The sequence below is a fragment of the Moschus berezovskii genome, chromosome 22 (assembly GCF_049115385.1).
Source record: "Moschus berezovskii isolate FMDL1 chromosome 22, NW_MosBer_1.0, whole genome shotgun sequence".
Classification (NCBI taxonomy): Eukaryota; Metazoa; Chordata; class Mammalia; order Artiodactyla; family Moschidae; genus Moschus; species Moschus berezovskii.
The window spans coordinates 38,291,236-38,303,329 of NC_142481.1; the positions used below are offsets into that span (position 1 = coordinate 38,291,236).

At 56.4% G+C, this 12,094-nt stretch overlaps 1 protein-coding gene across 5 annotated transcripts in view; it reads right to left on the reverse strand.

Moving 5' to 3' along the window:
* The window catches only part of CPNE2 (copine 2), a 51,947-nt gene continuing 39,853 nt past the window's right edge, over positions 1-12,094 (reverse strand). For 3 of the 5 annotated variants that reach the window (XM_088830037.1, XM_088830038.1, XM_088830040.1), the window contains 5 exons: positions 10,386-10,437; positions 8,951-9,084; positions 1,904-2,140; positions 807-862; positions 1-587 (listed from right to left, as the gene is read on the reverse strand). In XM_088830037.1, the coding sequence (XP_088686163.1) occupies positions 371-587; positions 807-862; positions 1,904-2,140; positions 8,951-9,084; positions 10,386-10,437 (696 nt within the window). In that variant the 3' untranslated portion in view covers positions 1-370. The remainder of the gene's footprint in view (positions 588-806; positions 863-1,903; positions 2,141-8,950; positions 9,085-10,385; positions 10,438-12,094) is intronic. The other 2 variants (XM_055412698.2, XM_055412699.2) reach the window with 1 other exon arrangement.

The window sequence follows — 12,094 nt, forward strand, 5'->3', positions numbered from 1 at the left end:
CATCCAAAACTCCTTTATTACCCTGAGTATAACAAATAGAACATGGTCACAGTATAAAAAAACAGCAGGAATTAGGTGCAGGCTACCACAGAGTAGGCACCAGGGACCCGTTCCTTTGAGTCTGCAGCTAGTTACTTGGAAAAAGCCAATTATGATTGTAAAAATTTTATTCTCTTTAATAATAATAATAATTCCACTAAAATTATACAAAGTACATTCAATACTTAAGAGTGGAGAGGGTGGGGAGAGGAAGAGAGGAAGCCAGTTTGTCCTGGAAGCATCATCAGTCAACTCCAACAAAGGAAGCCCAGCTGGGCTGGAGGAAGTTGGGGGTGGAGGTCCGGTTGTAAAAAATAAAAATGTGGATCATTTAAAAAAAGAAAAAAGGGCCACCCACAGGGAAGCAGGGTGAGCGTGCATGTTCCTGGGGAGGGCAGGAGGCCCAGCCGGCATGCTGCTGCTGGGTATAGGGCTGGCACTCAGGCGGGCTCCGAGTTGGTGGGGGGCAGGTTTTTATGCTTGAAATACTGAACAACTTGTTGGGGCAGTTCTGCCAGCACAGCTTTGGCCAAGGTCTCTTTTGCCGCCTGCAGGGTAGGGTGGAGAGTGAGGAGAGAGAAAGGATTACTGGGTGAAGTGGGGAGGCTCACCATGCCCAGGCAGCTGGTATAGAAGGTGTCCCTGGAGGACAAGCTGGACCAGAAGACCAGAGCTGTCTAAAATTAGTGTCCCTCAGTCCAGCCCAAGCCTGAAATCCCACCCTCACTAGCGCTTTCCTTTGCCTTGACACTAAGTGTGACTCTTACCTGAGCACTCGACGTGCCCGGGAGTAACATTTCAGGATGAATTTGTCTGTAGGAGGCTTTTGGGGGAAAGAGATGGTGGAGGCGGGCTGCACAACCTACTCATCTTGCAAACATTTCCGAATCTCCTCCTTGGCCAGGATCAAGGGGCTGCGACTGTCTGATTCGCTGCTCGTCACCCAGACACAGGCCGGGCACACCAGGAGCTCAGTCAGTGTCCATGTGGTGCCTGGGTGGGCTCACACTCCAGAGGAAGGAACTGAACCAGCTCAGGCAAACCCACGGGGTACCGGGCAGAGAAGTGAGTACCACTGCTTCCAGACTGGAGTGGCTAGTTCTTCCTGGGACTAGCTCCTAGGACCTGAGCTACAGCACCCCGAAGTCCTTACAGTTGAGGCAGTGGAGGCCATGAGGAGAGGAACACAGTGTGCCTCTTGTCAACTGAGAGGTAGGCTCCAGGCTGGCAGTACAGGGTGGCATCTGAGAGCTCCCTTTGGGGCTGCTTGTGGGCCCTGCTGCAAGGGCAGTGCCCAACAAGTTAATGCCAGCCTCCCTGTAAGCAGACCTGGGTCCCCTTCAGAAGGACCGGAACCACCTCCAGGAGTGTAGGAGGCCTCCAGTTCCCCCTTAGAGAAGCCCTCAGGGAGAGGAGGCCATTGTAAGGTGGGCCTTGTTTTCCACCTGAAGCGAGGAGGCTGGTGAGCTATGAATCCCAGGAAAGCCCCTCGCACCTCAGGGCCTCTGCTCTCATCTCTTTCTCCTGGGATGCTTTGCCCCATGTGGATAATTCTGACTTTTGGTTCAGGATTAGAAGGCAGGTCCTCCCGGAACCCCTGTCCTGAAGCCCCAGTCTGGACTGAGCACCACTCCCCTAAGTTGCTGAAGCAAGTGCTCAGCGACTGTCACGTAGCCTTATCTGGGGACAGGGCCTAGCATGGCCCCGGGCACGTAGTAGGCCCTCAGGAAGTACATAGTCAACAGAGCTGAGGGTAGAGGAGCCTAGGACTGGGCAGGCAATCCCAGTGCCTTCAGCCTAGATGATTAACTATGCTGGTTGGGCTCCTGTAATTGCCCCCTCCCCAGTCCGTGCCCACACTCACATTGCGGAATTCTCGAAAGGGCACGAACTGCACAATATCGCGGGCTGCCTCCTCCCCTGTGTGGGAACGCAGCATGCGGCTGTCCCCGTCCAGGAACTCCATGGCTGCAAAGTCAGCGTTGCCCACACCCACGATGATGATGGACATGGGCAGCTTGGAAGCCTGCACCACGGCGTGCCGCGTCTCCTCCATGTCGCTGATGACACCGTCCGTGATGATGAGGAGGATGAAGTATTGCTGTGGGAGGGGGTCAGCAGGCACTCAGCACAGCCCAGGGCCCCTGGCTGCCCTTCCCCTCCCTCCTTCCCCACCCGTCCCAACCCCTCTGACCCCCAGAAGGAAGGCAGCGCTTCTCCCAGAGCTGCTGCCAGATGGCAGGCGCCTCTCTCCTCGCTCAGGCCCTTCAGGCCTCTCTATCATAGCTGGAAGCACAGACTGCTTGCTCTCTTCCTCTGCCTTTCTCAGACTCAAGAGAGTCTGAGAGCTCCGGACTCCAGGCCTGGCTCTGATAGTGGCTACACCGTGGGACTCTGGGCCACTGTCTCAATTGGCTGTGCCTCAGTTTCTTCATCTGCAGAATGGGAGTTCCCGTACCTCTCAAAGAGACCACGCCAGCCACGTGGTAGCAGCTCAGTAATTGACAGCTGTACCCCCGGCAGAGCGAGGTCCACAGCTGCTGGGGAAGATGGCTTGTCGACTTGAGACAAGCCTGCCCTTCTCTGCTCTACCTGCACGTGAACACCTGCGACCCTGCTCATCCCCCATCAGCACAGCCGACCTTGTAGGAGCTAAGCAGGCCATCTAGGTCAGTGCTTCTGGGAGTGTGGGGTCTGCTGGCAACAAGCAGACTCTGGTCACACCCCAGACACAGCATCAGTCACAGTGGGGAGGGTACTGGTTTTACAGTGATCTTTGAATCTACAAACTGTACCCAGGAGGAAGTCTGGTGCCAGTGTGTTGCACTTGCTAACTCTCCCTATTAACGAAGAGAAGGCAGGAACCTAAGAGCTCCCGAGACTGCAGTCTCTAGGTAGACGTAGACCTTGCTACCACTGTGCTGCCTGATGTATTCATTTTTATTGTTATTCTCTATCCTAGCAAACAATAACTAACTTTTCCTGTACAGTGGGTTATAGTTTCTTTATAAAATTAAGTGAAAAAAATACTTAGATGAATAATAATTAGGTGACATGTGGCCACAGCACAGATTGTGGAGGTGGCGGATGAGTAGGAAAGCTCACTGGATGATCTCTGGGCAGAAGCCCCAGGACTCCCAGCTGCCTGAGATCTCATCTTCAACTTGGCTCTGTGCTTAGCGCCCCCCGGCCCCTTCTGGGGACTCCATTTTCCCCATCCATAAAATGAACAGAAAAGCCCTTGGGGTCCTAATAGTCTGTTTAGGGCCTTTGCCTTTTCGTCTGACCCTTCTGATTCTTAGGAGAGGCAATGTGGACCCAGAATAGTCAAGGTCATAGAAGTAAAAAGGACAGAACCAAGCCAGCTCCCAAGTCAGCATCTGGCCGCCACCTCACTCAGCAAAGCCATTCACTGCCTGGGAAACATATAGAGAACACAGGTTCAGCCATCACGGATTCCTTACTCTCCTGCCTTTCCCTCAGGCACAGCTGTGGAAGGCAGGAATGAACCGCATGGAGGTATGGACCCCACCATCCTAAGTCCCAACCCCCAACAGTAATCCAACTTCTGCACTGTGCCTTTAAGAGACTGATCACTTGGCTGGGGATGGATACCTGTTGCTATGGAGATGGCAGCCTGAATCCTTGCAGTGGAGGCTGCTGCTGCCAGTCCCCATTCCTCCGGTTGGGGGTCACCTCATAAGCCCTTCCAGACTCTTGTCCCCTCACAGCCCACCATTGTCCCAGCCAGCACCCCCTTCTCTTTGTGGCCCTCTAACCCCACTGCTATCCTACAACAAATGGTCCAGGGCAGTATTTCTGGGGTACCTATGTTGGCAGGAGAAGCCTGGCAATGAGGACAGAAGAGAACACTTGGCCTTGGGTGACAGGCTTCTCCACTCAGTGGGTGGGGCTGGTTTCCAAGCCCCGTCCAGCTCAGACCACAGTCTCCCACCCTCCTGACATGGCCCTCTCGACTCTTCCCTTTCAGCCAGCCGTGTGTCTGCATTTGGAGACTTGGAGCACGCAGGCCTGGGTTCCTGCAGAACTGTAGGCACCAACTAAAAGGGTGAGTCATGGTGGCAGTGACCACACACACTCCCTGTCACCCTCACGCTGGGATTCTCCTTCTGGAGATGGGGAGACAGGCTGAGGGGTTCAATGACTTGCTCAAGGACTCAGCCAGGAAGGGCATAGTCGAGGTTCAAGCCCAAGCCTGGGGCTCTTGCCACAATGGCATCAGTGGCCAGTTGCTATCTCTCCAATAGTGGGGCCTGGCAGGGCAAAGCACCCCAGTGTCAGGAGGCCTGAATGGGCAGGACAGCCGCCTAGGGCAGGGCCCAGAGGCATGGCACAGGACTCAACCCTCACTCCTGTGCACCAGCCAGACCCACAGTGCCCACACCTATGTGCCCGCCTCAGCATCTGTGCAGCTGGGCCTGCTGGGGAGCAGCCTGGGCCAGCCTTGGTACTGGAAGTGCCGCTGACAAGTCCTGGGCTTCATGCCTGTCCCAGGCAAAAATGAGGTTGTCTAGGAGCCTGAAGGTCTACTCCAACCCCAGGGGTCCACGATCCCATCCCCAAGACATCAAAGGAGAGATGGGAAGGATGCTGTGGAAGGGGAGAAAGGGAGGAGTAGGGCAGGGCCTCTGCTGTCCCCACAGACGGTCCTGGTCTACCCGACCCCAAGCTTTCCACCTCCGTGCCTTTCATGGTTTACCTCCTGCTTGGGAACCCTCCCTAGCCACAGCTCCAAGACTCCCCAGAGGCCTGAGCTCTGCTTCCACTGCCAGCGAATACCCCCCGGGGAGGGCTCCTCTGGACACTTCTCCCCCACCACCCCCTTACACCCTAAGAGCTTCTCAGGGCAGTCCCTCCCCCCAGGCCTTCTGTATCTCATGGGCCTGGCACCCTGTGCGTGCTCCATAAACGTGACCAGCTGCCACCGGGTCAAACCCAGATCCCAAATCCCCAACACATTACAAGGATGGAGTGTATCTTGCTGTTACCCAAAGAGGTTTTTCAGGTTTCTCAGTAAATAGTCACTTCCCCTAACACATTTAACATGTAACTTGATTTATATGAAACTGACTTGACCACAGAATTCCAGGCAGAGTCCGGGAAAGTTGCAATCATTCCTAGCTTACTTCTGAGAAGTTGGCAGCTGAGGGCCCTGGGGAGTGGAGGGAGATTCCCAGGTTGCTGACTGCTTCCAGCTCACCCCCACACCCCCACCCCACCCACCATTAGAACACTGCTTGCCTAGGCCGCCAACCAGCAATGGACCACGGGTGGGAAGGCCCAGGGCAGAGGGGTCAGAGCATAGGGGAGGGTGAGGAGCTCTCCACAGTAAGAGCCCCCTGGTCCCACCCAAACTTAGTGTCTGTCAGTGACTGTCACTGCCCTCAAGAGGAAGTCCAGGTTCCTCACTAGCTTAGAGGGCATCTCTGGGACCTGGCCTACCTTTCAACCTTACCCCCACCCACCCCTCTTACATCACACCCCTTCCTTCAGCTACGCCACACACCACACCTCCAAACCTTTGCCTAGTCTGTTGCCTATGCCTGGGGCACTCCACACACACACATACATACATCCTTTATGAGACCAACTCTTAAGCAGCCTCCAAGTCTCAGCTTGGACATCACTCCTCGAGGAAACCAGCTCTGAGCCCTCTGTCTGGGGTAGGTGCCACCTTTATAATCCTGTGCTTCTGCCGTCACAGGTTTAATCGGTTGGCATTACTGCTGCTGTCTCCTGGCCCAGCTCCCCACTAGACCACAGGCCCTGGAAGGGCAGAGGCCACGGCCTGGGGTCATGGTCTCCCCAGTGCTGCACGGAAACACACACTGTAGAACTGAGCTGTGTGAATGAATGGGAGAGCGCAGGCCTGCCTGGAGAGATGCTTCCACCACCTGCTCTTGATTTCCTGTGCGTGGGTGTGCGTACATTTTCATGTGCTGGGGACAGGGAGGATGAAGCCACACCAAGTATTTCCCAAACAGCGGCTGTTCAAAAGCATCAGGTAATGCACAGATCACTTCCTTTAGGCCTAAATGAGCTTGGCATCACCAATTGCCGGCCCAAGAGGCGTCCTCAGAAGATTCACCAACCCATGTTGATTAAGGGCTGTCAAGTGCCAGGCTCTGTGCTGAGCAGTTTGAATGCCGATCTGCTTGAATCCTTGCAGTGCTTCCCCTAGGCAGGCAGCGTTCCGTCATCCCCGTCGTACAGGTGAGAAAACCGAAGTTTGGAGAGCTTAAGCAACCTGCTCTGGGTCCCACTGTCAGGAAGTGGGGGAGCTGGGATGTAAGCCAGGTCAGTGGGCCCCCAGAGCTTGCAGCTGAATCATCAGGCAGCCCCACCTTCAGCGCACAGTGATATGGACGGAGTGAAGGCAGGAGATCGTCTTGGACAGCAGAGTGGGAGGGACCTCTTGCAGCCCAGGGATGCTGGCCCGAGGTCACACCTACGGTGGGCGACAGTGCTTCCCCAGGGTGAGGGAGCCAGGGTTGGAAGGACCTGGTCATGACGAAAGGGGCTGGGGTATTGTGAGGATTAGGACTGGTCAGAATTAAGACTGGCTCAGAACGAGGGCCAAGTTCTTCCCTGTGAGGGCCCTCAGCAGTTGTTCTCCAGAACACAAAGACACCTTCCTGGCAGTCCCCAGGGCCCAAGCCTCTTCAGACTGAGGGTCTAGCGGGTACTGGCCCCCTTCTCAGGACCTCAGCTCCTGCCCCACCCCATTTTTATCCTTAAACAAGAATGCAGGCCATTCTTCCATTTCTCTGAAAGCAAGTCCAGGCAGATAAAAGACTAGGCGGGACAGTGGCCTGGGCAGCAGCAGGCATCCAGACTGTGTGAGGTGAGGGGCTGCCCTCCCTCTGCCCTCTCCAGTTCTAACTCAGGAACACAAGAAAAGCCACTCGCAGGTCCTCCCCAGTTACTTCCCATTCAAGTGGGCTTACTTGTCCCGTTTCATAAAGGAAACAGGCTCAGAGCCGTCAGCTGCTACCACCAAGGCCAGGACTAGAGCAGGTCATGCTCCCTGGAGCAGAAACGACTGGGACCACCTTCCTTCGAACCGACCTTGTGCAGTGACCTCTCTCCTGTCCGTCACCGGCTGTCCCCTCTGCCCCCTTTCCTCGTTCTCAGGTCTCACTGGTTGCCAGCTGTTGTGTTACCACATTTTAATCCTAACACCACCGCCTCAAAGTAGGTCCTATTACTATTCCCCTGGTACACATGAGGCTTAGAGAGGGTAAGTGATTTACCCAGGTCACACAGTGATGAACAGGCAGGGGCAGGATTCACACCGTGGCAGGCTGACCCCAGGACCCCCTCTCCCACAGACCCCCTGCTGCCTCCCAGGCAGTCAGACCACATGCTGCTGCCGCTGTCGTCTTCTCTCATAACCTCCCCACCTCTTCTCTTCGCCTCCGTCTGCGGGAAGTCAACCTCTACCTCCTGAGCAGGTGCTTCCCTCCTCCGGGCAGTCCGAATGGGACCAGGTCCCTTTCCCTTTGAGAGAGGCCCTGGCTGAGTCACCTCCTCCCAGCTCCTCATGCGGTACACAGCACACCACAGGGGCCAACTTAAATCCATCCATTCCCAGAACACGAGCGTCTGCCACAGCACAGGCCCTGGAGTGGATGAGACCACACACACACACACACACACACTGCCCGGCCCCACGGCGCTGAGGGTCCAATGCGGCAGACACAGAACAGAAACACAGAGCATGTGAAGGAGATGCTGCTGCCATCATCAGAGTCAAGACAGGAATAAACGGGAGGCAGGGGAGAGGCTTGAGTGAGTGAGTGTGCAGGGAGGCAGCAGTTGAGGGGACTCTGAGGGATAGGATGGAGCCAGCATCAGGAAGAACCTCCAGGCAGAGGAGATGGCAGAACAAAGGATCTGTTGGGAGACAAGCTGGTGTCTCTGAGGGGCAGGAACAAGGTGGAGGTAGATGGTCACCGCAAGTGAAGAAAGGGGCATGGGGCTGGGGGGTAGGGGCAGGATCTGCTGTCTGCAGTGAAAGGACACGTCAGCAGGAGCATGGATAGGAGGGCTGGGGGCGCCCCTGGGGTCCAGGGAGAGGAGACTGGCCACGGCCGCGGGGCAGCCGGCGAATGGAGACAAGAGTGAAAAGGGCAGTCAGGAGAGACTTAAGCATTTGTGCAGCAAACCCTTTCCTTCCAGAGGAGGAGGAAGCCTCCTTCCACTGAGGGCTGGGACTGTGGCAGGGGCTCAGAGACCTGGTCAGGTGGGAATTGGACCCATGCCTCAGTCACAGTCCAGGTTCCACCACCCCAGTGCAGGTGCCGGTTCCCAGTCTTGGCTCAGCCTACTTGTGGCAGAAGACCCCGCAACTCACATCATAAGCCCTGGTGGACGGCAGGGGAGGTAGACAAGGTGACCCCTTAGTGACCCCAACACTGGCACTGGGCCTGGAGCTGCGAGGGTGAGGGGAAGGAGAGCGGCTGGGATGCACAATGCCCAGGACAGCTGTTTGCCATATATTCCAGATGCCACATGGCAGCCCTGTCACTGACCACCAGACCTGGGCCAGACAGTCCCAAAGCCCTCAGTGTGAGGTGGGGCCAGAGGGTCTGCCTGCAGGCTGCAGGGACCCCAGACCCAGGCTTCCCTCTGCCCACGAAGGCATGTCCCAATAATCGCAACCCTATTTTCTACCAAGCACGAACAACGCAATGGCTGTCTGTCCTGGAGTCTGTGCTCGAGGAAGCTGGAACCAAGGCGAGCTTGCCCCAGACCCCTTCCATCCCTGCAGGTAAACTAAAAGTGGAGAGACACCGGGCTCACCTAGGATCTTAGGACATGGAGAGGCAGAACACCCAGCCGGTGCCTGCCCTACCTTGCCCGTCCGCACCAGAGGCCACCTACTCACCGTGGCTGTCTGCTGCTGTGTGGCTTGGGCTGCAAACCGGGCCACATGGTTGACGATAGGAGAGAAATTGGTGGGACCGTAGAAGCGGATGTGGGGCAGGCAAGCCGAATATGCCTGGGCTATGCCATCCACACCTGCCGCAGGGAGAGGAGAAGACTCTGGATCAGCCTGGTCCTCCCTGACCCTGCACCCACTCTCTGCTGCCCCCCACCCAAACACCCCTGCCGTGCCCAGTCTGGGCCCTGGGGTACTGGAAGCTCCCAGAGAGCAGGGCCAGAGTGGAATAAAGAGCTCTGAACATGGAGTCTGACCTGCGTTCCAATCCTGCCTTTACCATTTCTTAGTCATGGGGCCTGGAGGAAGGTACTTAAATCTATCTGATCCTGTCAAAGGGGCTGGTAATCTCCACTCTTGGGAAGCTGGCGGGAGGGAGTCTAGCAGGCTCCTCTTGAGGAATGATTGGGCAGAGCCTGTAGTGACACTCTGGGGTCCCAGGGAGCCACCTGGGGGTCCCTTTTGCATATGCTATGGCTTCTCAGGGTTGGTGAGGGGACTAAGGTTTGCACAGCCCTGCAGACAGAAGGTCCTCTGTAAATAGCTGCTGTTACAAGCCCAAGAATACCGCCTGCCCTGCCATCCTGTCCAGAAGGCCTCTGGCCAGAGATGAGGTAAATGGACAGAATGTCTCTGTCTGCTCCAAACCAGACAGACCCCAGCCAGAGGACAGGACCACACTTCCAGTCAACAGAGGCCCATGGCTTCTGAGTCACAGCATCGTCCCTAAGGTGGTGACCTGATGCAGTCCCCTCTCAAATACAAACCTGACCCAGCTTCAGGGATCCCCAGGGAAGGCAGATGCTACATCTGAAGGCAGTTGAAGCTAGAAGTTCTCATGGTGTCAGGGACCACCCTCTTCCATACCCCTTCTCTTTCACTGTTTCTTAACTGATTCTGGGAGGCTCAGAAATCCTCTGAGGCCTGGGGCGGGGAGAGCACAGACACCACACGCGCTGCCTTGCCCCTCCCTCTTGCCCAGCAGCCCTGCCCAGGTCAGGCAGGACACAGCTGGGCTCTCCCCGTGAGGGCAGGAGGGAGGGGAGAGGCAGGTGTGTAATTTGCTGCCCTCACCTCCTCCTGATCTACACAGGGCTTCCTGTCAACACTTCCCTTTATTCCCACCTGACTACCCAGTGAGGTGAGCTCCCTCCCCTGGGGCAGGTGAAGTGGCACAGGCCCAGTGGGGTGCAGTGACCTCTCCAAGTCACACAGCCAGGAAAAGGCACAGCTGGCCCTGAATGCCAGGCCACCTGACTCCAAATTGCAACTTCTTCCCCATCTGCCATCCTAAGCAAGTGTGATGGGGAGAGGAGGGAGAGACAGAAAGCTGAACTCCGCCCCGGGAGGCCAGGGCTGATGCAGGGGGCCTGACACTTACCCGAGCAGAAGGGGTTGGTGGGATTGAAGTTGATGGCGAACTCATGGGAGACCTGAAATGCAGAGAAAATGGTGAGTCAGAGCCTCCTGGCCTATACCTGGACCCAGGCAGGCTCTCCCGCTGCCAAGCAAGACTCCCTCTGAGGGAGACTGGCTCTTTGCTGCCCGACCCCAGGTCAAGGCTGTGACACCCCCCTGCATCTGCTTTCACCCCCTTTGCTGCCTCTGAGTGACCACGAGGTCCAACCACCTCCACTTCATAAACAGAAGAAACTGAGACCCTTCCCTCAGTCGTGTCCAACTCTGCAACCCTGTGGACGACATCCCGCCAGGCTCCTCTGTCCACGGAATTTTCCAGGCAAGAATACTGGAGCAGGTTGCCATTTCCTACTCCAGGGGATCTTCCCGACCCAGGGATTGAACCCGTGTCTCTTGCATCTCCTGCACTGGCAAGCGGATTCTTTACCACTGTGCCACATGGGAAACCCCCAGATCCTTCTACACCACCCCAATCTCTTCTGGGGGGCCAGGGCTATCTCTGCCTCCTCGCCGCACTCAGGAAGCCCTGAAGAGGCAGAGATGTGTCTAAGGGTGACGGGTTCAAGGAGCAGTTGGACTTCACCATCTACTTTCACAGCAGAATTTCACATAACTAGAATTCCCCTTCTTCAGGCCTCGAGGGCCTTCCTCCATCTCACTAATAAGCACGAGTGCTTGGAAGAAAGCCCACCTTATGCCAGCGAGCCAAGCTGGGGCTTAGCTGACAACCCACGCAGAGTAGGACTGGGGGATCGGGAAACAAAATGGGGCCAGAAGGGCAGGGAGTGGAGAGCTCTGTCCCAGTTCCTGCAGACCCAGCTCCGAGCCTGGGAGGGTCATCAAAGGTGACCCTGCACACTCCCAGAAGCCGCGGGCCCACACAGGGACCCATAACAGACCCCGTTCAGGGCTGTGGATAAGACTGCAGTGGCTGCAGAACCCAGGACTGCAGGAGGCTCAGAGCTCAGGTGGGGGTTAGGGTCTGCCCTCCCTCCCGGCCACTGTCTCCCAGTCAGAGACCCCACACAGCCCCTTCCCTGAGAACTGGGTGCTGCAGCCCATGTCCAGCACCTTGCTAGCGGTCCCCTCACTCGTTCTTCACAACAACCCAGAGAAAGGTCTGGTATCACCCCCTGTCACAGATGTAAAACAGACAAATGGACCAGATGATCCCACGGTCTCACATCTACCGAAGGGGAGCACTGGGACCAGAACTGAAGTCAGGCTATCGCCTGCGCTCACATAAACTCACTAACCTGAGAAGGTGCTCCTCTCCTGAGTATAAATAGGAGGGTGAAGAAATGCCTGGGGGAAGGGACCCCCGCCTTCAGCTGCTGGAGGAATGTTCCAGTCCAGACACAAACAACCCCAGACAGACTCTCTAGCTCCGAGACACTACAGTGGAGGTGCTGGAAGCCCCTGCCAAGTCCAACATCCCCACTTTACAAGTAAACTCAGGCCCAGAGAGGGGAAGAAGCCGGGTGCCAAGACCACACAGCAGAAGAGACCTGAAGCCTAGGATCCTCAAGCCGGGTAAAAGGGCTGGTTGGACCTCTGACCTTGCGGAGCCCTCCTGGACCAAGATGGGAAGGGAATTCAACCCAGCACTGCCCTGTGCCCTGCTGGCCTGAGAAGCAGACCCTGGCCCATTCAGGGGAATGGGCTTTTCTG